The following is a 25,872-nucleotide window of genomic DNA, read 5'->3' on the forward strand; positions in this document are numbered from 1 at the left end:
TCGGGATAAGAACGGAAAAACTCAACTACGTACACAACATGTAGGTAACCGGCACCGGTAAAGGGCGAAAGCTTTACTGTATTACTTTTTTAAGTTATTCAACACAAAGCTAACACGGTCGTTATCACCGAATAGTGTGTTCCTAGAGAGAAACGTTTTCTTTTACGAGTAAGAACATCAACTATCATATATCTTACAGATATGTTACATACATAATCTAATTGGTTCCTTGCTGATATGAAGAGAACATGGCGAGAATTGGTGGCAAAGTTCTGGAATCAGTATCCGTGATCAGCGAGAAACCATCCATGTTCTTTAGGGTAAGATTTCACCGAAATTGCCTAAATGAAGAACTGGCGCCATGGACACAGAGGTATGCCCGATACACACAGAAATGAAATGGGTATTGCTTTCTTAAATGTAGACAAATGAAAGTAGGGAATGAGTCATCTATTTACTTCTATATACATCTCTAGTGGAAATCATGGTGGCAAAGGTCAAGCCACATTCACTCATTAGAACAACCTACGCCGGCGTTTTGTAGTAATGCCTATTACTCTGCCCTATAGTGGAACATATTTTAATAATTTAATAATAAGGCCTAAAAAGCCATGCGTTTTAGATAAGCTCAAACATCTGACTGCAACACCTAAATAATTCAAATCTGTGTTAGCTAATATGCCCAGCAGATGAAACGTTATGTAATTTTTTTGCATTAAGAAAAAACATCTAGAAGCCTATTTGAATAAAGGGCTCATGTTTACAAATACCGCGCAAAGTTGCATTAAGAACTAACAGAATTGCAATAAAACTGAAAACTTGACGATTTCATATTCCTTCACTGCTCAAGTTCAGCGAGCTAAAGTGATAAAGGACGCGGAAAAATGCAGAACACTTGTTTGTTTCCGTTGCATGTGTTATTAGCCTTTCGTCTAAATTACTGTAAAGTACTCCAAGTTGCACTATACTTCTCTCCAGCAAAACAGACGTCAATATCGTTATGAACTGCTAGGAAACAGCGGAACTATGACGATTGCTAAAGAACGATACGTTTATTCCAATATTAGTGCCAGGGCCCGGAATCTGATTTTCTTCGCTGTATTTCCGATGTACGTAAACGTTATCAAGCTAAGCGCGAGTTCAATACTAAGCGAATCTCTATAATGATTTGCCCATGTAACCTTTCTTAACACTGTATACAGGGAAGACAGACAAGTTGTAAAGGCTGCACCTAATGAACCGATAGCACATCGTAAAACAGCTTCAACGTCTATAATTCTAGTGTTACTCTATATTCTGTCGTTTCATCCAAAAAGGTTCAACCAGTCTGCCATGGGAACATTCTGTGAGGCATCAACATCAGATATGTTCTTTGAAGGTCCGGTATGCATACCAGTAACGGCAACATTTACGAGAGCGGTGGCGAAGTCGAACTCTCAGTGGCACGTGCATCGAGGCCGATGCGCACGGCTACATACAAAATGTGATCAAGTAGCTAGCCTGCTACATGATTTACATGTCGATACTGCACCTTATATCGAGTGTGTTCACAAGCACACGGCAGTGTTTTAGAGAGTGTGTGCACATAAAATTCAATGTTGTGGACACCATCAATGAGAAGCCTTAACTCGGCCAAGCTTCCAAATTTACACACCACTTAAATTGCCTATTTTGCAAAGGAAGGCTGGAAGCTTTCTAAATACAGAAATCTTATTACGTGGCATCAGATAATTAGACAGCTCCAGAGTTGGAGGTCGTCACCATAAAAACAGGAAAGGAAGTGCAAGCACCCTGCATAATCACGTAGGGAAACACACTGACACTCAGTCCACCGGATATGGAAATCAATAGCGCGTAGTTTTCAAACTTTTTTTTTTGAAGTTCGCTTCTGATTTCTAGCGGGTAAGGGACTTGTTAACGTTGAACACATCACGAGGCGTTTTAAGCTGAAGCGATGAACACTAAAACTGGCATTTGATATATTCGGTATTACTTTTGCACAAAACGGCCGAAGACAGCCGAATGAACAAAAAAAAAACAAACATTGCTATTCAAACGGACGTCTCGCAACGTTTGATGTGAAAAAACTGAAGTTCAGAAGTTGCAGCCTGCATATTTTGTGCATTGTTAAACGTTGTGAGCGCATTTACACCGTGTTCGCTGGGGCGCCCTGCAGGAGATAAAATAACGAGAACACCTTGGCTAATTTCCGTCTAGACATTTACCAAAGACGCAGGTGACTAGTGCCCAAGCTTGGCCCGATCACCTGCCTCTACACGAATTTGGCATGCTTCTGAAGAATAACAAGGTCTTGTGTCTACTACTATACAAAGGCGTATCTCAGAGTTGATTCGACTAATATCTTAAAGATATGGTAGAATAAATGGTAGCACTTGACCTGCAATGACAGTTTACGTGCATGATTCCCATAATGCTTGTACACTTACAGCTGCTGCCACGCTTACTACTTACTGCGGTGCCAATGAACGCTCTTCAAAACTCACAGGGTGAGGGCGGCACATTTATTTCGGAGGACATTTTAGGCGCATCCATTTTAATGAGAGACTCGTCTACGTGTTTAGGTGAATGCGTTTGAGCATAAAAAAGCCAATAGGCTAAGAAGGGACACTCCCGTATTGCTTTCAGGCTGCGATGCCACACTTTAGCCGGTATCTTCAATGACCGGTAAGATTGTTAATCATGTCTTTCTAGATCACCGGGAGACCGCATATCTCTCCTCTTGCTTCAGTTCTGATATATGATGAATATTGATGAATATTCTCTTCAGGGTTCCCCCCTGATCGTTATTATCATCTTGTATCGAAACTACGTTTAATAATGAACAACTCCCTGATATTTATTTTATATTTGGCGTGCTGAGCCCGATTCTTCTCATTTTTACTGGACGAGCACCAAGCTGCTGAAGCCATATATACAGTATATACAAGCAAGCCCCAATTAGGTCATTAGAAGGCGGAGAAACATATTTAAACCTCTTTTTTGGTATAACGATTATGTGTACAAGCGGTGCACATTTCTGAGGTAGTCGGCTGTGTCTCCGCGATGTTGTGCATAAAGTACAAGCACGATAGCATCATCGCCGCCCACCGTATGCTCCATGTCGAGAGAAAGCGCGCGAGGGTGAACCGACGATGATGGCTCAATCTCGTGTGCACAAGGGAGGAAAAAGGGGAGGAAGCGTGCTGTCTTCCATCGTGCGCAAGGCATAGTGAGCGGGGAGGCGGGGGGGATCCTGTACCGGCGGTGGCCGCTATCTTCAAAGCGATACGCGGTGGGGAATGAGTGCGCTGAGTGCTGATATCTTCGTGTCCACTATGTCAAATATTCATACAGTTGAATACCCACACGAACGACGTTAGAGTTAGTACGAAAGCGCTGGATTGGCTAAACACAAAATTACGCAGCGCAATCTTAATAGGTAATTCTGTTTTGTAACAAAAGCGCTGGCAGCACATCGACGTTTAGGCAAAGTACAAATTCGTCGATTACATACGGTGATTAATACGGGAGGGAAGGAGACACAGAAATATTATAAATATTTTAATGGGAGTCTTGTTTTATACAATTTCAAAGAAAACGTAATACATCTAGCCTGAGTGACGTAGAGGCATCATTCTTAAGAGGAAGCTTCAGCTCGGGCCCAACTCCGATGCGGCCAACTCAAACACATACAAAATGCAAAAACGATTTTCTGAGATAACCCTTGGAACGATTTTAATTAAATTTGTTTCGTTTGAGAGAGAAAGTTCAATTCTAGTGACAGTTGGAAGCGGAATTTCCGTTCAGGCGTTAATTTTGGCAAAAGAATTTACAAAAATTGGAATGATCGAAAAAAAGATATGAAAGGGGGTTGACCGAGGGGCCCGATTTTTATATGTCATATCATGAGAAGCCTACAAACGCTGACACCAAGGACAACATAGGTTTCTTATATTATCGTTTCTTTATTTCATTTAGTAATTTATCGTTTCTTTATTTCATTCATTAAGCACAAGTAATTTCCCCTATGTTGTCCTTGGTGTCAGTGTTTGTAGGCTTCTCATGATAAAAAAAAAGATAGACGCACGAAATTTATAAATTAATATCTCAGCATCATGAACAGATATCGCCATTCTGTAAGAGGCATCTATTAGGTCATTCAAAGCGGACAAATTATATATGTCAATTTATATCTTACGTGAATTCGTTACGCAGCGCACAAGGGTTCTGGAAAAGCTGTATGTCCAGTTTACAGATTTTTTCAGATTAATGTGTAACATATATGTTTTGTCCCCTTTAGATCTACGATCAGATGCTATTCACTGAATTGTCATATCATTTCTTCTTGCTGAGTTAGCGAGCTGTAAACTTGACAGTTTCGTTTTCACAAAGTTTATAGATTTTTTTCCAATCTTTAGCTAAAAAATGGACAAGTTCAACAAAAAAATAAGAAAAACATTCGCTATATTTTAAGTAGTCCTCCATAAAGAAAGCAACAAAATCCCAATAAAGAAGGGTGTCAAGCAGGGAGATACGATCTCTCGAATGCTATTCACAGCGTTTTTACAGGAGGTATTCAGAGACCTGCATCGGGAAGAGCTGGGGATAAGAGTTAATGGGAATAGCTTAGTGAGTTGCCATTCGCTGGTGATATTGCCTTGCTTAGTAACTCAGGGGACAAATTGGAATGCTTGCTCACTGACCTGGAGAGGCAAAGCAGAACGGTGGGTCTAAAAATTAATCTGCAGAAAACTAAATTAATGCTTAACAGTCTCGGAAGAGAGCAGCAGATTACGATAGGTAGCGAGGCACTGGAAGTGGTAAGGGTACATCTACTTAAGACAGGTAGTGACTGCGGAACCGGATCATGAGACTGAAATAATCGGAAGAATGGGAGTGGGCTGGGGACCGCTTGGCAGGCATTCTCAGATCATTCAAACTCAAATTCAAATTCAAGTTTATTTACCAGAAAATATGCTGGAAGGTCCGCTGGGCTAAAAGCCGTAAAAACGGCTTGACGGGGCCCAGGTAACCGTTACATGGCAGCGGCTATACAAAGTGCAGAGGAAAAGTACTAAGATACACTGTTACAAAAAATGAAAAAGATGCAGATCACAATGCATAATATAACATTCATAAATCACACAAATACATTTGAAATACGATGCACATGAAAATGCATATGCAAATTTCGACACATAGTACCGCATATTTACACTCACACAAACACTCTAAAAATGCTGCAAAAAAATTAATGTTTTTAATAACCGATTTGCAAGCAGCATATATGTTATATATAGTAGATATTTTAAGATACTGAGTCTTTTACTAGCAAACAATAGAACAAAAGAAAGAACGTAACTGTTTTTTACTGCAACTGGTTGTGTTTTCATACGTGTTTAGTGTTGTTGGGACGTTGTATGCCAAAGTTTGATATTTATAAGTTGTACGAAATCGCGGTATAGACCATATATGGGTGTTTCTTGTAGGTACTGTGATAACACGACGCTCTAGACATGATAAGGCTGTAATAAAGTCCGAGAGTTCTCTGTTTGAAAAGTAGAGTGTGTTCAACAAGCGGTATGAGTAAATATTGTCAACCCGAACGATACTGAACCTTTCAAATGATTTGCGTGTGTTTCCCAGACGTTCAATGTTTCCAACGTAGCGAATTATCGTTTTTTGTAGAACAATTATTTTATTTATGTTTCTTTTTGTTGTTGTGCCCCAAATCAACGTACAGCAGGTCGCCATTATCCCTCAAGAGAAAAGTGTATAACAGCTGTCTTATCGGTACTCACGTACGGGGCAGAAATCTGGAGGCTTACGAAAAGAGTTCTACTTATATTGAGGACGACGCAACGAGCTATGGAAAGAAGAATGATGAATGTAACGTTAAGGGATAAGAAAAGAGCAGATTGGGTGAGGGAACAAACGCGAGTTAATGACGTCTGAGTTGAAATCAAGAAAAAGAAATTGGCATCGGCAGGACATGTAATGAGGAGAGAAGATAACCGATGGTCATTAAGGGTTACGGACTGGATTCCAAGAGAAGGGAAGTGTAGCAAGGGGCGGCAGAAAGTTATGTTGGCGGAGGAGACTAAGAAGTTTGCAGGGACAACATGGCCACAATTAGCACATCATCGGGGCGTAGCTAGGCTGATGATGATGATGATGATGATGATGGTGATGATAGTTTAAGTTTTTCCTGTAAATGCAACAAACCTCGTCAAATTCGGTTCAGTGGTTGCCGAGAAAAACAAATTCCCCATGAACATGTATTTAGAGAGGAACACCCGAGCTAAAGCTTTCTTTTAACCGCTTGCAAATGCACAAACAACTAATCAGCCGTTGCATTACAATAAATTTTGTGACCACCTGACCATATAAGCGCAAGTAGATAGAAAGAAATGAACTGTCTAATGAAATTAAAAGGATGTAACTTTCACATTAATACCCACATGAAAATGTTATAAAAACTTCAGCAAACGCAAACAATCGCAAAAACGTTTACCAAGAACAGAACCTTTAGAGACAGCTTGAGTAAGAAGAACGAATTAAAGGAACGATTGCCTCTGAGCACTTTCACTTACCTTCCATACATTATCTGCAATTTCGGAGCTCAGTAACAATATCACGTAGATGAAATAACGCAACGTTTTCTTCCCTCTCCCCCAGTAAAAATTATCTATAATGGCTTGTGCTCCAGTTAGCACTGCAATGAGGAGGCGTTTGAAAGAATATAATGGAAGGATAAAGCCGTTCATGGAACTACACATCTGGATTGGGTTTTCCCTAGTTCTTTTTGGTGAAGGGTTCCTAAATATAGTGATGCATCGGTCCCATCCAGTTCATGACTAAGATGATCGAAAGGACCTCGCCGTGCGACCAGAACTTTGTGACTGCCCTCTCTTAATAACCAAAGTTATCGTGCACTGTGGAGTCGCACCAAAAATTATGGACAACTTGTGCTGAGGGTGCATGGTGGGAGAATACGACGCCACCTTGGAAAATGTAGGCAACTAAAAAGGAACATCTGCGTCATTTTTTATTGCGGAATTACGCAGTCTCTGGGAATGTAAATTAGGTATACTATAGCGATGGTAGATTGGGCCACATTGCACTAGGAGTAACATCGCATTGAGAGCACAGGTCGCTTAGCCACTAATGGTGGCTCGGAATTTCTTCATAAGTCGCCAAAGAATAAAGCACATGCGTGATACCAGGATTTTTTCTAAACAACCCTTCCCACTGACAATCAATCCGCTGACAATCGAATCGGCGTTGTCTTTCTCCGCAACATAACGTTATATCGAGTAAGCCCATTAGCGAGTCTATCACTTTTTTGCTACCTTTATTTGATCATAAAGGAAAGCTAGCCACCAAATGCATCAGCTTTTTTATAGCTGGTAGCGAAGTACAAGATATCAAATTTTAGACAAAAAACAATTTCTTTACTAATTTGTTCGCCATTTACAGGGAACTTGCGGCGCTTTCAGAGTACTAACTACCTTTACCTGTTTAGATTTAGCGGTTTCACTGATAGTCTGATCTAACGGACACAGCGTAGGGCTGTGGTGCTGTGGAAGCTAACTTTGAAACCAACCGTTTGACCAGTTTGAGTCATTGAGCTATGTGCCACCCTTCAATGAAAATCTTCCATGCTTGCTTGTGCGACATGGCATGTGCTGCTAGTTGTGTACCACTCTGAAATGAACTGTTCTGACGTCAACTTGGGTCACTGTGTGTGTGACCCTTTGGTAGGCCGCTCTGCAATGGCAAAATGTTTATTAAAAATTTATCCAGTGCATACGTGAATGAAACCCGCGTCATTTACGCTCAGAAAATCTTGTCTCATTACTTATTCACAAGTTCACCAGGTGAGGACTTTGTGGCGGTGCCTCTAGATGGCGCAGCGCGTTTAGTGAGAAGCGCGGCAAGGGAACCCGGCTGCATACACATCTTGTACATAAAAGAGTCTCGGCGGTTGCAATAGGATACATCGCTACCTTGGTTCCATGGTAAAGTGTATTGTAGTGCAATTTTTTTAACCAAAGGGATACATAACAATAATGAGAACGCGGTCTCTAGCAACAGCCTTCACAAGCGCTGGGAAGCCGCGCTGCTCAGCCCCGTCCTCGAGGTCAACTATGGGCCGTCCAGCTGGCCGAGGATGCTTCCAGGACCCACGAACACCTGGCCGTCACGTAGGCGGGGCCTTTGGCCCTTCCGAACAACTCGCAGGACACGCAATAAAATTATTTCCTCCTCCTCCTTCTCCTAATGCATGCAAGAAATGGCTCACATCACAAGTTCACATCAGGCAAAAGCAATATGGCGGAATATTTCAGCAGTTGACTGGTAATAGCTGACAATTTTGTCTCCATTACCCTTGGACATTGCGAACAAGAAATGACTGAGAACACGTGTTGAGAAATTGCAGTGGTAAGTGCAGGAAATATTGTCCAAAAATGTGAAATCATTCTCACCGCGATGTGAAGGAAACGTAAATTTGTGATTAATGATCAAGTTCTTGTACCAAAGAAATGGTACGTTTATCATACCATTAAGTCATAGGTGCCAGGGGTAATGAGAAGGAACGCAGCCTGATAGAAATGAATTGAGCTCATTGGGGAACCTCTCAGTATCACGAACGCACATTTGTCGTATCAATCAGAACACAATACACGTTCCATTATCTCTAGGTACCGTTCATAGTGATAAGAGAGATAAGAAAGACAGCACAGATGTGTTGACTTCCACATATGCGTTCCGCATTCATTGTCCTGATGCATATGCTGTTCCCCAGGGTAGTCAAAAACCAATTGATCCCAGCTTATCCTATTGCGCATTCTCAGAGAGGAAAACTGCTATATTTGGTTGCAACAAGGGACTATAAATTTAAGTCGCATACCGTCTAAAATCAGTGGAAGAGCTGTCGTCCATAAGGAGAGAAAAAGTGGGCAAATATTAGAGAACAAGCGTAGACATATGGAACAAATGTCGCTCGCTGAAAGAAAAGCTTAAGATGAAGAGGTGAGGTCGCAGGGCCCACGTATTGGATACAACAAATATTCGGTACTATGTTAGTGAAACTATTAGAAGGCCTGAGATCTTCTCCTAGAGCAAGTCTGAAACAATCAACACAGCACTTAGATGCTGGTGCGTGAAATACTAGCCAGTAAGGGCAGGTGAAAGCAAAAGGGCATAACGATGAACTTTCGTAGAAGGTTGACTTTCGACATTTAATGCAAAACTAATAGAGTTCGCGAAATGCCACAACGGCAATGTATTCGAAATGAGAAGCGACTATAAATTGTTAGTTTGCCTTCACACAAATACTAGTTTGTGTCTGTATTAGAGTGTATGCCTGAGAAGCTTTTGTCATTGAGTACAGGACGAAATATCTCTCGCAAACGGTTTGTGCATTAGCCGAGGTAAGACAAGGCCTTTACTTTCTTTACACTTCGGCGTAACGTTGAAGCCACATGTAAGTAAATGAGGCTAGAAAATAAGACAAGACCACACAACGGTAGAAGTAGGAGGGTGTTAGGGTGGTTACAAGCAGTAGTAATAGTACTCTGGCGCAGCAACAGCCACCGTCCTCCATCTAAGAAGTGCTTTTTCTCATATTGGGCGCGGCGGCATGCATAATGTCAACATTCGATCTAGAGGCGTTATTGATTTGATAAATGCAATCTTTCGGTACATGTGGTGTCAGTTCGGGCTTCGATAGCGCAATAAATATACCCAAAATTGTACATAAGCAACCAGCAAAAGCCAGACACACATAAACCTCTGCGTCTTATTTGGTGTCCGTTGCATTTGTAAACAATTACCATAAGCTTAACTAAAGAATGCTCAGCCTGTTTCAGCTTACTCTAGTTTAGAATGGACCACTCAGATTCTGTACAGTTCTGCATCAGCGCAAGAAACAGTAAGAGAAAGAGCTCGCTGTCAGCTTCGACTGTCTTTTGACACCATCTTATACCCGTAAATATTGTATTTTAGTCAGTATTCCTAAGAAATTTGGAGTAATGTAGGAGGGGTGGGTAAATTATTCGAAGCACTAGCGATAAGCGAGTGTGTGGCAACTACGCAGACGGTGACGCTTCCTACATCCTAACACACCAGAAGTTATGTTCGAATGGCTGGCGTTAGTCTCCTTGGAACGACATGGCGGGCTATGCTGCAGGTCGCAGCGGCCTGTTTCTCATACAATGGTATTAGAAGCATACGCCATTGAAATGCATGCAAAGAACAACGTGATGGTGGTGGATGTAGCATCCCGTTATCGTCACATTTATTCGGGAAGACCAAAACGACGAGCGTAACGGCGGTGTCAAGAACGGCCGATAGCGTTAGGGCTTCCTTTATTGCTTGTGGATCATGAGCCGAGACACAGGCGAGATTAGTCGATGTGCTATGACGTGTGTTATGACGTCACACAGTGCGATGACGTGACTGTAAGTTCCACCGAATGATTATGCCATGTGAGCCGGAAGGCAGTACAACGAAGTCCACGGTATCAAGAAGCTTCTAAATAATGAGTCTGGTGATGCACAACGTAGATGGTCGGACGGGCTAAGTGCTGGCGTTGTCAAGCAGAACGCCAGAAAGTGACGTGGAGTCCTTCCCGAGAGCTCGGAAAAACACATCACGTAAACAGAAACCGCTGCTCCCGTATGAACGAGTGCAAATGCAGCAGCTCCTTTAACGTGCGCGTCGAAAATGTTTTGCGATGATGTCGGAGGCCTTGGACATTTAGGCAAGCTTGTACCTTTAGCCTCCTTCAAGGGGGTCTTTATTCTCAAAATGTTCTGCGTGACAAATATAAAATGTCGTAATTGTTTGAATATGCCCTTGTACCCGCCTGCATGAGATTGTTTTTTTAATCGTACGTGAAAGCTGCGATGAAACGCTTTATCTTTAGGGCTTGACGATTTCTCCAATTAAGAGCCGAATAATTTGCTAATACTTGAGTCACGACCAATTTTTTAAAAGGATTAACGTGTGCCAAAGTGTCAAAAATTAGCTTAACATGCCATCTGAAATTGCTTTGGCACCCCTTGTGATATCGGAAAATATACGAAGGTATGCATGTGATCCCCTTGTTGCAATTCGTCTTCTGAAGAGCCGCATTGAATTTGGCGAGTTAGTATCGGTTCTTGCTTTAACGGTAGTGCAGCAACTGACACTGCACGAAAGAAAGACAATACAGCGTTCACTGAGATATCTGTATCACATGCTAATTACGCGAGTCACCATAGCTCAAAGCCAAAAGAGGAATTTCCTTAAGATAAAGCTTCAGCTCGAAGGCGATCGCGTTTCTCAAAAAAAGCGTACGTGATAAATGCATCAATGAGATTGCCGCTGTACTGATTTGAATAAAATTGGTTCACTCTGGAAGAAATAAAACTGTACGTTGTTTCCTCTTGGAAGAAAAATCTTTTTTAAAGTCCGGATTTTCACAAGAACTGCCGAAAAGTTGTGCAATTATGGCAAAGTGTAGCGCAAGGTTGACGAATCCTTGCCCTGACACACACACAGAAAAAAAGAGAAGATATTGCAGTTTTCTCAACTGCCGCCTTTAAGGTATCTTGAGTGAACAAATTTGTTATATCAAGATAGAGCTTACATCTGCTTGTTACGATATTTGCGAGATATTTTTAAGTCTTACAAAAGCTTAGTGGTATACTTGAGAGCGTTGTGCAATACAACCATTCTGTTCGATTACACGTGTGATTACCTGTAGTTCACAGAGGTATAACATCGCATTTTAATACTGAACTGTATTGTTTGCAAAATTATACGTCAGTTTTCATAAATTGTGTGACATTCAATTATTTAACCCCGCTGGGGCGTCTGCGTGAGCAGCCGTTTGGTGTGTTGCGGCACCACGTACCCGAGCACACGATCGTTGGACCCTCCCGCGTGTAACCGTGCGCGGCTTAGGTGTGTTCCGGGAAAAAGGGATCCTGGGGGTTGAGCCGACGCCGGGTGTTCGGACCTTTAAGGGCCCTCGGCGGCGGCAACACACCCCTTTGGCATCTGCTTCACGTAGACGGCACCCCCGGACTGACCCACCCGGGAGAAATCGGTAGGCGCTGTATCCTGTCTTCCTCTCCGATCTTCGTCTTTCTCTTTCGCCTTTTTCATCTTTCCTGTCTTCTATTCATTTCTTTTAATTTCCTATTTTCCGGGCGGCAAGGGTTAACCTTGTGTAATACATCGAGTCTTGGGTATATATATATTAGGTTATAGTAGGAATGTACCGCTGGCGTATGCAGAATAGAATATTTCTAATCCTGTGACGTCCCCAGGTGGGGCTCCGAGGTGGGTGGCTGGCATTCCTGCCGAATACAGTAATCTTATATATGGCTTCTAGTTCCCCCCCCCCTCCCTGCTCGCTCCCTGCAGAGGGGGCGCACCGATGAAGCCTTCAACTTTCTCTTGAAACCGAAAGAAATTTTTCCCAGATACCGTGTAATACATAGTCAGCATGAAACCAAGACAGTCCGCAAGATATCCCCATTTGTTGTTGCAAAATGTTTGACAGAAGTAATGGGCCCTGGTTACAAAGTAACTAAAATGGGAAGCAGCAACCTTCTTCTCGAAGTGCGTGACAAGTTTCAATACAGCAAATTGACTAAACCTGTTGCGTTTAGTGACATTGCTGTCTCTGAGGGCCCCCACCGGTCTATGTTAACTGAATATACTGTTGCAGTTGTAGAAGGTACATCTGTACACCTACTTGCCAGTATCGATGTGCCCATAGTCCCTTCCATCCCATCTGAGAAACCTGTGAAGCGTTTCTTCAAGGACTACTAACGCGCAAATGATGCAGCTATAAAAGAATATATTTAAACATGCCTCACCGACTTTAACCACAGTGATGTGATAGCACTTTGGCGCCGTTTTACAAACATATGTCAGTTCTGCATTGATAAATTTGTGCCTGATAAACACAAACTATTCCGCAAACAGACACCGTGGATGACACGTGATATTATCCACATGACCCACAAGATAAAAAGCTTAAAGAAAACACGATTACAACCTGATCGAGTTAAAGAAATGAAAAAAAAAACCTTGCGCGTGTAGTACGCACTTCGAAGGAACGCTACTTTAATACATTGCTACCAAACAGTGTTGTTGAACAGCCCGAAAGCTTCTGGAATTACTTGAGCGAAAAAAAGAAGCCAGTAGCCCAAATCTGCATCGATGGATCAATCATTGCCGATCACAGGGATATTGTGAGCCATTTCAGTTATGATTCCCATAGTGTATTTTCTAATGCTAGCATTAGTTCATCCAAGGACAAAACGTTTTACCCATCCGAAGCTAATTTAATTCATATACTGGCTTAGTCTCGATGTTAACTTAAAAACTATATCTTCATGTGGTCCTGACAACCTTTAAGCATGTTGTTGAAACATTATGCTGAAACTATTGCAGGGTTCCTTCTGATTATATTTCGTGCTTCGTTACTTGCTGCAAAATTACCGGATGACTGGAAGATAGCGAGAGTTGTACCCGTATTCAAGAAGGGCGACTGTTCATTGTTAGAAAATTAGTGTCCAATATCATTGACATCCTCATGTTGTAAACTAATTGAACATATTGTTGCCAATCAGATTAACGAATTTCTAGATAAGCATTCAATAGTGTCTAATTTTCAACACGGATTTAGAAAAGGTTATTCAACAGTTACACAGCTTGTCACCGTAATTATTTCACTCGCCTCATGCCTTGATGAAAATGGTGATATTGATGCTGTTTTTCTTGATTTTAGCAAAGCCTTCGATACAGTTCCACATGACAAATTAATACTAAAACTGAGACATCTTCAGATCCCAGAAATATTGATCGCATGGATAACAAACTATCTAACCAATTGCCGCCAGTTCATTGAAATTAATAAGCAACAGTCTGGCTGTCTCCCGGCCAACTCGCGAGTTCCTGAAGGAAGTGTCCTAGGAGCATTGCTCTTCTTAATTTACATAAATGATACACCATGCTTGGACCTGAACTAGGCCTGTAGTATGAAATAAATAAATAAATAAATAAATAAATAAATAAATAAATAAATAAAATACATATGATTGGTGGACGTTCCAAAATTTCATGGTGAGGTTCAGAACTGAGAACATTACTAGTACGATATGTCAACTGTAGAAAATACGCAGAAGTACCTGGGCTCATTCACGCGATATTCGACACACCGCTTTCTTACCTCATGGGTTTTTGACAAATCAGCAATGGTAAGGATCTTCAGGTAGACTGATGGGTGGAGGCGTAGCACTTGATCTGCATAACGTTCACGTAATGCTTATCGCCATGCTGGCATGCTGTATTTGGATCAGCGCTGTATTTGGAGCCTCACAGTGTGAGGGTCAACGCCAAAATGCAGCTGTCATCACCTGCTGTTATATAGAAGTATAATACTAAAGTGATCGCCTGCCACACACTGCTAGTAAATTCACTGTTTATTCCTGATTCACTCGGACATCAGACAAAAAAGAGACATTTCGGCAAATTATTTGCGGAATGCTAACATATACAGTAAAAGCTCGTTAATTCGAACCGCAAGGGGAAGCCGCTTCAGTTCGAATTAACGAAAGTTCGAACTAACGAAAGTGAAGGAGAGCATTGCGATTTGGAAGCAGTAGGGCATGTCAGAAATTTGACGTGTCAGAAAGTGATGGCGTGTGCCGCGGGCACACGCCATCTTCAAGTCGAAGCTCTGGGTCCCACTGTGCCACACCACCGATGTCCACCGAAACGAACGTTAGCCGAGGCTTAACACTATCACAATGAATCGCGACGGCCGATACCTCCTAAGCTGAAAACAGACGTGCACAACCGATGAAGACTGCCGAGACAAAGACGCTGAACATGCGAAGGTGGCGAAGGCCCCGATTCGTTGGTTCTTGATTGCAAGCGCAGCTGCAACGCACTTGATTCGCTGTGTTTTGGTGCTTGCCGCGCTATCTCCGCACAACAATAGCAGCTGCATAAGATTTGCAAAGCCTCCGAGATTCGCAACGGACAAGAAGTTTCAGAGGTTACGTAGAACGGAGAGGTGGCAGCCGCCGCTGCCTTCTGGCTGACCCCGCGCCGGTTAGATTTTTTCCGATTTTGCCTTCTCTCGCCGTTTTCTCCATTCCGGAGGCGATGTAGCCATGTGTGTAGGCGGTAGGCGCGTTTCTCTGGCCGTGTGCCAGGCGAGCGTAGTTCGAATTATCCGTGAGGGAACCTTCTCGCGTTCGAATTAACGGACTTTTTTATACATAGACTTCTGAGGTGCTTGGCCGGACCAAATAGTACAGTTCGAATTATCCATAAATTCGAATTATTGAAGTTCGAATTAACGAGCTTTCACTGTACCACATTCTTCCAAAAGCACCTGTGTTAGCTAAATGTAGCTCAGAAGATTTAGCAAAAACTTTACTTACTTTTCTGCAAAATTTAACAGAAATTCAGCTGAAATTTCTGGACTTTACTCTCTCACTTTAGCGACACGCTTGAAGATTATGGCAACACTTGCCGCCATAGCTTATATTTAACCATTACTTCTACTTTGTCGCTATGGTTTTTATACTTTTTGATCCGTATTCATCAAATGAGCATATATGTCACAGGCTGGACTTTTCTTTGAATTCAAGTCAGTTTTCTGCTGCACGCGTCCACAATAAACTCGACAGTACAAATCTTATCATCCCCTTACCATATACCACAGTCTTCATAAAGCACATATGTTAGCTGAAACAAGCTCAGAAGCTTTAGCACAAATTTTAGCCACCTTTCAGCAGAATTTTGCAGAAATTTGGATGAACATTCTGGACTTTGCTCTCTCACTTTAGCGATACGCTTAAGAAATTATGGTAACACTGGCTGCCGCTGCTTATATTTAACGGTTCCTTGTACTTTGTCGCTATGCTTTTTTTACTTTTTAGTTTTTATTCATCCAGTGATCAGATATGTCGCAGTCTGGACTTTTATTTGTAGTCAAGCTACTTTTCTGCTGCACGCGTCCACAATTAAAGTCAGAGTAAAAATCTTATCGTATACTTACGAAGCTGCGAGACACTCGTCAACCAGAGCACGACACGCCATAGCCTACATAGCGCTCTTCAGAATCCACTAAAGTTTTGACAGTCTGCTGTGGCTTTTAGATTTGATTAGACACTGTAAAAACACTATGGTCTCTCACAATATATACTTTCCAAAACAATGCATCAAGCAACACCACCAATTGGTTGCAGAGATATTGACGCGTGTACTTGTCTTTATCGGGCGACACGTTTCACCGCTCAACAAATGTTATCGCACAGTGCAGGACGCGCCTGCATGTATCGGAAGTTTCTGGAATGTTATCGATGGTTCTATCCACTGTCTGTGACCGAACCTTGTGTAATCTCTTTACATGTGTGTGCGACGCGAATGATGTAGAACTTTGGGGAAGATACGCGGGTCCCAGCGATTACTCTGGAACGTTCTACGACTGATGTATAAAAGCCGACGCGCTTGACATGCTCATCAGATTTTCGACGATCACTGACCGTGTTCGCCGCTATCGTTGTGCTATAAGTGTAGCCTGTTTTTGTGGGTGCAGGTTCACCCAATAAAAGTTACCTTCGTCTTTCACAGTATTGCTACTGTGTTCTTCAACGTCACCATCACGTGACAATATCATTTTACACGCTGGAATAATGAAGCCATTTTTCGTCACTATTCCTGGTTACAGATGCGATCCGTTATCTGGAGCTTACACTGGGTATCATGTATCCAAATTTAACAAGGTTCTTGCCGTAGATGCGCATTGTAATACTCAGGCCTGTGCTGTTATCCATTTTGTCCACTTGGGAGGGAAAGCTGCAAATCACATGGGCTGTTGTTTGCACACCACAACATGCCCATATGATATCTGTATAACTTGCAATTTCATGCATCCCGAAGTATTACCAGCATGACGACAATTTCCAGCTCTTACCTACATCAAAAACTTCCTGTGAGCATTGTATTTTGCGCTCGTTTGTGTTCGTCTTCTCACTATTCTTGCAAAATATTGGGATACCAACTAGCCAACGAGGCCTCTTTTCATAGCGTACTGATAAAATTTAGGTGGAAGAAATTATTCTGTTAAGATGAGGTGTAACTTTAGTTCCGCCATTTCCGTTCTAACCCTTGTTTTAACCCTAATCTCCGCTAGGACGCGCTTCGGCGCTATGCCCCGGTTCCTGGAGCCGCGAGATCTTGCAAATAATTAAGTGCGTTCCGGTTGCTAGCATTATCACTACCCCATCTGCTTTGCCACCGAAACTTTAGCTATAGGGCCTTACTTCGGTCGCTAAACTCTTGTTGCTTAAAATATATGTGAAATGAGCATACACACAATGTTCGACAACTTATGTTATCGATTTATTCGCCATAGTGCTCATATCTTATAAATCTGCCGACTAATTGATTTGGTTGGGTGACCTCCTTAGAACGCTTTACTTCTTCTTTCTTACCTGGAATAACACATAACAGTTCCCGTTCAACAACACTTCTTTATATTCTGTCCTAATTCTGCTAAAACGAAGCTCTAAAGAAGGTTACTATTCCTCCGTAGTAAGCAAACTTACCCTAGAGAAATACAAGAAATGTCGCAGCTTTGCTCTAAAGGAGAAGCATCATTAGCAATAACTAATTAGTAGAGAACTCTGCGAAGTAAGGATATAAGTTTCATCGGCCTTATAAACTTGGAAATATTCGCATGGTGCAAGCGCGTGTAGGCAAACATGGTCACATCAAACTCGATGACAGAGTACACTCAATGTCAAAATGCTGGCGTGATGAAGCGCAGCCGCAGCAGTGAGCGAAGTGGCGTTCGTGGTATCGATTAACGGAATCTGAGCGACGAGAATGAGCTTGGAGAGCATGGAAAGGATGAGCCGCCTGCAGATCACTTCAAGACAGGGTGCGGTTGACCACGCGCGACCATTCAAAGGACGCAGTTGCTGCCAGAGTACGAGGCAGCCACCCTCCCTCCCGCGCTGCCTCCCGCTTTTTTGCCTTGCGCGCGCGAATTCGATCATCGATCGTCGGTTCCCATTGCACGCGGTAGCGAAATATGCAGTTGCTGCCGGAGAACAACGCCACCTCCTCCCCCCCCCCGGCCTTTTGTGCGACAGAAGACGGCGCATTTCCTCCGAAATTTCCTGGCTTGTGCGCACCAGAATGAGCCGCGGTCGATGGCTCCCATCGCACTATTTCACTTGCACTTTCACCATACTGCGTGCGGTGACGGTGTTATCGTCCTTGTACTTTATACGGCACGCCATTGTGACGCCCACGAGAAAATGCGCCTCGGGTATCCTTATATTGGATATCGCAATATAACCTAAAACCGGAAGGGACATGGATTTTACGGCGACTATTATTATCGGGCTACATGCCGTAGCGCTCTCGACTTTATTTATGCTGGTTGTTTAATATCGTAGAGGGATACTTTCAAGGTGTCCTGCGAATTTAAATGTGACAGCATGCACAAGTGTGGAAGCTGCCGGGGCCATATTGTTTGAAAACCTAGAAGCTTTGAAAATATCTTGTTATTCCCACTGTTCAAAAGTACCTGGGATGGAAATTGGGGGATGATTCTGTAAGGACGTAAACATATATGTTGTGTTCTTAGAGAGAGATGTATTTAGACAACCTTGTCATAGATTCTCCTATTTCACCTAAACATAGGCGTAATACCTGTGCATACCACATGTTGTTAGTGAAAAGTTTACTTACAAGCTGCACTACTCTTGGAATAAGTAAGAAAGCAAATGCATTGATCGCTCTAACTATGCGTGGAACTGACAGGTAGGCTTTTGCTTCAAGTATTCTCTTTTTATAAAGAGAGAAGTAGAGTCTTCCACAGTGTTTTTCGTGTCTTCCAGTGCGACTGGTGGTTCGCTACAGGAATAGCCAATGAATACATTGCTGATTTGAATATTGAGCTTGTGCCGAGCGTAATGATATAAATTTATGATAGTAAACCGTTTGTACATGAAAATAAACATTAAACATAGCTACTTGATATTTTATACCAAATACTGTATACTATATATACTATGCATACATTATTCTGCTATATGCTATACACTAAATACTATATACATTAGTATTTATAGTAGCTACATAGGCCCTATAAACATTACCATAGCTACTTCGTCCACATTGAATGGCTTAGCCCAATGTCTTAAAATAACTGGGATAAGAATAAAGACGAGAAAGAGACAGTGCATATGCGGAGGAGGAGAGCAAGACATTTGGTTGCCTGGCGCGGGTGACGACACGCGCTTGAGTAGAAGGGTAGTCCCAAATGCAAGCCTCCCATCTGGAGCAGACGCTTCGGCCTAGAGCGCGGTCGCTTTATGGATAGCGTACATTATAATGGCGGTGCAGCGATGACCCTAGGTATACCGGATGTTTCTGGCTAGTTTCAATTAGCGCTGCAATGCATGCATCAAAATACGTTGTTTATTGATATCGTTTGGCATTATGGTTGGCAGCGAGATTGCCACTTCGTCTGTTTGCCGATATGCACACAAGATTTCCTGATTGACAGATGGCATGGGCATAAACGGCAGGTTACACAATTATCTCTAATGATTTCTGTTTCTGAAAAAAACAGCAACAAATACATTGACTTCGATGGACTCAAACAAACGAGGTTGCATTCAAACCTTCTTAGGTTTTAGCTGCATGCCTTTATATGACCTAGGATAACGCATAAACTGAACCACGGACGAACGGGCTGTTGTGAACATTTGAATGTAGTGGTTTTTGTCTGTAAATGAAAACCAATTCATATACTTCGTACTTTCACTCATGTATTCACGTACACTGAGCCCACCTCATTCAGAAATGTTGACAAAGCTCCACAGCTTACTACAGTACATGGATGCTTCAGCTCATATCTTCTACTGCATAATTTTGTTTCAGGAACATCCACTTGCGACTTCACTATATTTTGTTTGAATAGGGCACATCAGTTTGTGTCCCAAGCATGCAAGTGTTATGCGACGTGTTGGTGCTGCTCCTTACAGGTAAACTGTATTCTGTTCTCTCTTTTCTTTGGCGTTAAGCACAAACACATTTTTATACCCAGAAGTAATCTATACAATGACATACGCCTTTGTACACGCCTGTTTATGCTGATATTACGATAATACTATATACGGCTACTGTGGTGGCACTAATCGTTGTTGGTACTATAATTCAGCCCACTTTACAACGCGCTCATTTATAAGGTGCGCTCAACGAAGTTATGCAGCTGATGAAATGTTATTATGTTCTCCCACATTACCGTACTGTAACACGCGCAGTTGTCATTGACAAGAGTAGTGCAAACTTTGTCAACTTTGTTTTCTGCTATGTAAGGGCTTCTTTCAGAATCAATAAAACACATAACTGGGCTCTTTGGTGCGTGACTAGTTGCTAGAATAGTGACGCAGCAAAAGACCACGGACGACAACACCAAAATAGTCACGCCACAGTGCACCCATCTGTGTTGCTTTTGTCGGCACGTACCTTTTTCTGAACCACAAATGTCATTGTTTCTTCGCGATTGTTTTTCAGTACCTACGCTAACGCATAAATGGCTGCAATCGCGGCTGAATAAACTGGGCTCTGTATGATGGTCAAATAGAATTAGGAGACGCAATTTTTATTTACAAGAAAAATTTTCCCATTCTAAAGAATGTTTGGGAAAACAGCACCATGCTCTAATATGTTCGAATCTACAGACTGCCATTTGGGAGTAAAATTCAAGTTGCGTTTTCCGGGATCTAAAGTAATGCGGAAGTGACTTTCCAGGAAACTTGTTCTCCTTTTGTTCTCGCCCGATTCTCACCCCGTACTCATCTTGAGTGCCGGCATAGCGGCTCTGGATTTTGGCTCACAGTCTCTTGAAGGTCTAAACTGCAAAAGAGTACGCATTTGGGCTGGTTGGTTCATGATTACGAGCAATAAAAACAGCGCTAAACGACGGGACGAGCGAAGGGACACAGACAACAGCGCTGACTAACAACCAAAGTGTCTTTATTCCTTCAGTCAGCATATATATGCTCCGCCGCTATCTGAAACCACAGAATCTACAAAATTGGGCATGCGCAGGGGGAATTGCAATTAATGTGATAGGAAAGCAATCTCCTTCGGATGGAGAGAAATGGACGGAAGGCTCACACATGCTTCGCCACTAACGTGAATGTGGAATGCTTCGGATATAGGGCGTGCGCGTTCATCACGATATTTTGACAGATAGGTTACACCTTCAAAAGATGGCTTGCAGCCGCATTCATTGCAATGCAGTGACAGCTGACTATCTTTTGCCCATTTTTGAAATTTGTTGAAGTGCTCGCGCATGCGGTCATTGATGCAACGCCCCGTTTGGCCGATGTAAAAACGCTTGCATGAAAGGGGGATCTTATACACCACACAGTCACAACAGTCACCAACAAACCTCTGTCTGTGCTGTTTTTTACAACTTTTTTTGTTGTTCTTGCTTACCCTATTGACTTGGTGCCACAGGCTACCTAACTTATTTTTGGCAGTGAACAGCAACCTGACGCCTGCCCTGCTGACAACCTTTTTGAGATTGTGCGCAACCTGGTGAACATATGGTATAACCGCAACCATTTGCCGTGAGCAATTCTCGGATAGAACAGCTGCCGACTGCTTTAATTTAAGGTTCGTTTCGAGGCTTTCAGCGATGCTGGTCAAAAGTGGTACCGAGAAACCTGCGAGCTTCAGTCTGGCTACTTGCTTTTCGAAGCTTACATCCACTTGGTGGTCACATGACCGGATGAGGGCCGCCTTCATGCAGGATCTTGCTATACCGCGCTTGACTATCTTTGAGTGCGCGGACGAAAATGGAAGAAGGTTCATATGAGACCGAGGGGCGTAACCCCAACATACATGATTGCTTAAGAACGTTAGCTCCAAGTCTAAGAAACGAAGTTTGTTGTCTGACGGATGCTCCGTGGTCAATTCGAAAGAATCTAGAACTGTGCGGAACAAGTCAAATATTATAGCAGTAGTAGGCTGCGCGTCAGTGGTGTTAGTATTGTAAAAAATTAGAAAGTCATCGACGTATCGCATCACTTTTACAGTGCTTGTCTGGCTGAGCTTAGTTACAAGATTGCGGTCATAGCTGGCAAATAATATGTCACTAAGAACAGGGGCTATACATGATCCGATCATGATCATGATGTTGGGGTTACGCCCCTCGGTCTCATAAGAACCTTCTTCCATTTTCGTCCGCGCACTCAAAGATAGTCAAGCGCGGTATAGCAAGATCCTGCATGAAGGCGGCCCTCATCCGGTCATGTGACCACCAAGTGGATGTAAGCTTCGAAAAGCAAGTAGCCAGACTGAAGCTCGCAGGTTTCTCGGTACCACTTTTGACCAGCATCGCTGAAAGCCTCGAAACGAACCTTAAATTAAAGCAGTCGGCAGCTGTTCTATCCGAGAATTGCTCACGGCAAATGGTTGCGGTTATACCATATGTTCACCAGGTTGCGCACAATCTCAAAAAGGCTGTCAGCAGGGCAGGCGCCAGGTTGCTGTTGACTGCCAAAAATAAGTTAGGTAGCCTGTGCCACCAAGTCAATAGGGTAAGCAAGAACAACAAAAAAAGTTGTAAAAAACAGCACAGACAGAGGTTTGTTGGTGACTGTTGTGACTGTGTGGTGTATAAGATCCCCCTTTCATGCAAGCGTTTTTACATCGGCCAAACGGGGCGTTGCATCAATGACCGCATGCGCGAGCACTTCAACAAATTTCAAAAACGGGCAAAAGATACTCAGCTGTCCCTGCATTGCAATGAATGCGGCTGCAAGCCATCTTTCGAAGGTGTAACCTATCTGTCGAAATATCGTGATGAACGCGCACGCCTTATATCCGAAGCATTCCACATTCACGTTAGTGGCGAAGCATGTGTGAGCCTTCCGTCCATTTCTCTCCTTCCGAAGGAGATTGCTTTCCTATCACATTAATTGCAATTCCCCCTGCGCATGCCCAATTTTGTAGATTCTGTGGTTTCAGATAGCAGCGGAGCATATATATGCTGACTGAAGGAATAAAGATACTTTGGTTGTTAGTCAGCGCTGTTGTCTGTGTCCCTTCGCTCGTCCCGTCGTTTAGCGCTGTTTTTATTGCTCGTAATCTTGAAGGTCACCGACAATGGGAGCTAAAAGCATTTCATGCTTAAAAAAAGAAATCCTATAAATGAAACGGTACATATTTACTAGCTTCGTCCGTTGTCCTATGTTTGCTTCTCAAGGATTATGCAAATGCATCAAGTCTCAAAGGCTTTCACTCTGATGTAACAGCATATTGAGCGTGCCCTTTCGTTTTCGTATTTTCTGAAGGAATTGCCTGGGCAAACCGCGTGGCTGACAAAAAAGAGCTTCTGCAAGAAGTCTTCGGTAATATAATGCATGATGACTTCCCGCTTGATGAGATTTACTTCGGCTACCGCCTTGAGGGGGAACCAAATGGTAGTACACTGTATCGCTTCAAGCTGACGTATGGCAAGATCGCCAACATTGGCCGTCTACTCACACCCACATTCGAGAACAAGGTATTGAAAATTTTCTCTTTAATAAATATTTTAGAACATTTAAAAGAAAGTGAATGCGAGTTTTAGTGTAGCTCTTATTTATATATTTTTATGCCTTGCCGTGCACATGTAGCCTAACAGGAACGCTTGAACTGTGACACAACCTCATTTTTTTTCTAAATGTTGCTTCATAATTCTGTATGCCTTAAACACCACGAAGCTGGTAGCAGTAATATGAATTAAGAACAATGTAACCTAATTTGATGAGACGCAGCGACTGCTGCCGTGAGCACATGAGTCAAATAATACTCACCCCCATGAAGCTGGAAACTTAACTGGCTACAGAGACCGCTCACGCTTACTTGCGGTTTCGTCAGGCCCGTATAATATAGAGGGTGTTTCTGTTAACTCGGGCCAAGTACGAAAAAAAAGATGAATCATAAGAGCTACGGGTGTGAAGTTGCTGCTGTATTATTCTGAGCCATTTGGAACACGTCATGATAGTTTTTCAATCCGCCAAGCTGGGTATTCACAAGGACTGCTTAATTACCTTTTTAAATGTTAACTCTACAGAAAAATCTTGAATACAAAGGTTGTGGCGCTTATTCAGAAACATCGAAATATTTCATCTATGCTAGGATAACTGCCATGTTTAATCTTTTTCCACCCTTTAATTAAAGTGAGCACAACTTAAAAAAGAAAACAAAACACGTGACCGCCGGCTAATGCGCCGCGCTTATAGTGCCGTCAAATGTAAGTTGAACGAATTAGCAAAGGCTGCTCAGCGAACAGGGGTGAATTCAGTAGTCTGTCGCATCGTACTGCTTTTCTGCAAACTTGCGTGCATACTGCATGCGATATTGCTTCCGTGCAGCGCTGAGATCAGCCATAAAGAAGTTTCTGAATGCGAAACTTTAGAACTGCTAACTCCTCTCATCTAGCGCAGAGGATGGGTCCGCGTGACGTACCACTGTGTGTTTTTTGAACAGGGGTGAATAATAATAAAAAATAATATTACTAATAATTATTCCCGACAGGCACTCTCCGGATGAGCTTTGCTTGAGCTCGCAATGAAGTCTGCGCAACTGTGATTGCGAGATCAATCATATGATTGCGTGAGGTTGGAACAGCTTATAATTTGTAGGCATTTGTCTTACGGGTGGAGACCTTGTTGCACATTATGGCCGGCCACGCTGCTGAATTTTACCACGTCTGTCTTTAGAGCTGGTATATTCTTCTTGCCGAACAATATACCAGCCAAGTGGTTAACTTCATGACTCAGCTCTGTAGCGATCGATACCTTTGCACCGATTAGCTCATTCGCGCGTCCTCGCATTCTTAATTATGAAAGTTTGAGTTGATTCTCTCTGTCATGCGCACGTAGTGATCAGCCGTCTCGCTTAAGCATTGTTTGCGTTGGCATTTTGTTTGTGAACGATCGCAATAACAATGGTAAAACTGCGTCAGGATGGAGTAACAACTTATTTATCTATTTTTATTTATTTATTTATTTGTTTATTTACTTCAGTACTCTGAATTCCACACAGGGTGTTAGAGAGACGAGTGGAATTTTGTACAGTATGTAGAAATCGCAGTTCTGAAGGATGATGGAACCACTTGTCGCTGTCCATGGAGTGAAGGAATAAGCGCGCAGCTTTGTATGTGAATTTGGGTCTTGTGATACAGATGGCGACATGTTTTTTTTGGCTTCTTATGAGATGTAGGCATCTGTATCACAATCGGTATCGCGGTAGACGTGATGGTTAATTGTCTGGCCACGCTACTGAATTTTACTACACTTGTCCTTACGGCTGGCATATTTGCACCAAACAGTGCGTAACGAAACTTTTGGCCGATTTTGTTGGAACGCACTTCACGGCAGAGCAAGGCGAGTGAGCATGACGCATTCCCAAGAACTGAACGTTTATCTGCAGTCATGTCGAATATAACTCGAAGTGTTCCGCGCGCATGCGCTCTGGTCACAACCCCCGAGGCGCCGTCTTGCATCGCAACAGTATTCCCCTCGCAGTGAGTAGGCAAGGGATGCACTCGTACGACATGCTGTCATTGATAAGTTCATGCACAACATAACTTTGTACACCGTCCACTCCGCGTGAGTCTTTTGACGAACCGTTTAGCCTGTCCTATGTGATCTGAGGGGGTCCTTGCGGAGATGGAGCTCGAGGTGAGGCAGGTACTTTGCTGTCGCTGACCCCGTGTGCAGGTTTTACGCGGTCCAGCGAGAACACGTCATGACGGTAACCTATGCTGAT

General features: G+C 42.8%; 1 protein-coding gene across 3 annotated transcripts in view; it reads left to right on the forward strand.

Moving 5' to 3' along the window:
• Positions 1-9,351: 9,351 nt before the first annotated feature.
• Positions 9,352-25,872, forward strand: part of LOC139061262 (uncharacterized) — a 69,075-nt gene continuing 52,554 nt past the window's right edge. For all 3 annotated transcript variants that reach the window (XM_070540978.1, XM_070540977.1, XM_070540976.1), the window contains exons 1-3: positions 9,352-9,437; positions 19,981-20,084; positions 23,409-23,620. In XM_070540978.1, the coding sequence (XP_070397079.1) occupies positions 20,045-20,084; positions 23,409-23,620 (252 nt within the window). In that variant the 5' untranslated portion in view covers positions 9,352-9,437; positions 19,981-20,044. The remainder of the gene's footprint in view (positions 9,438-19,980; positions 20,085-23,408; positions 23,621-25,872) is intronic.

This window comes from Dermacentor albipictus, chromosome 6 (assembly GCF_038994185.2).
Source record: "Dermacentor albipictus isolate Rhodes 1998 colony chromosome 6, USDA_Dalb.pri_finalv2, whole genome shotgun sequence".
In the NCBI taxonomy this organism is placed as follows: Eukaryota; Metazoa; Arthropoda; class Arachnida; order Ixodida; family Ixodidae; genus Dermacentor; species Dermacentor albipictus.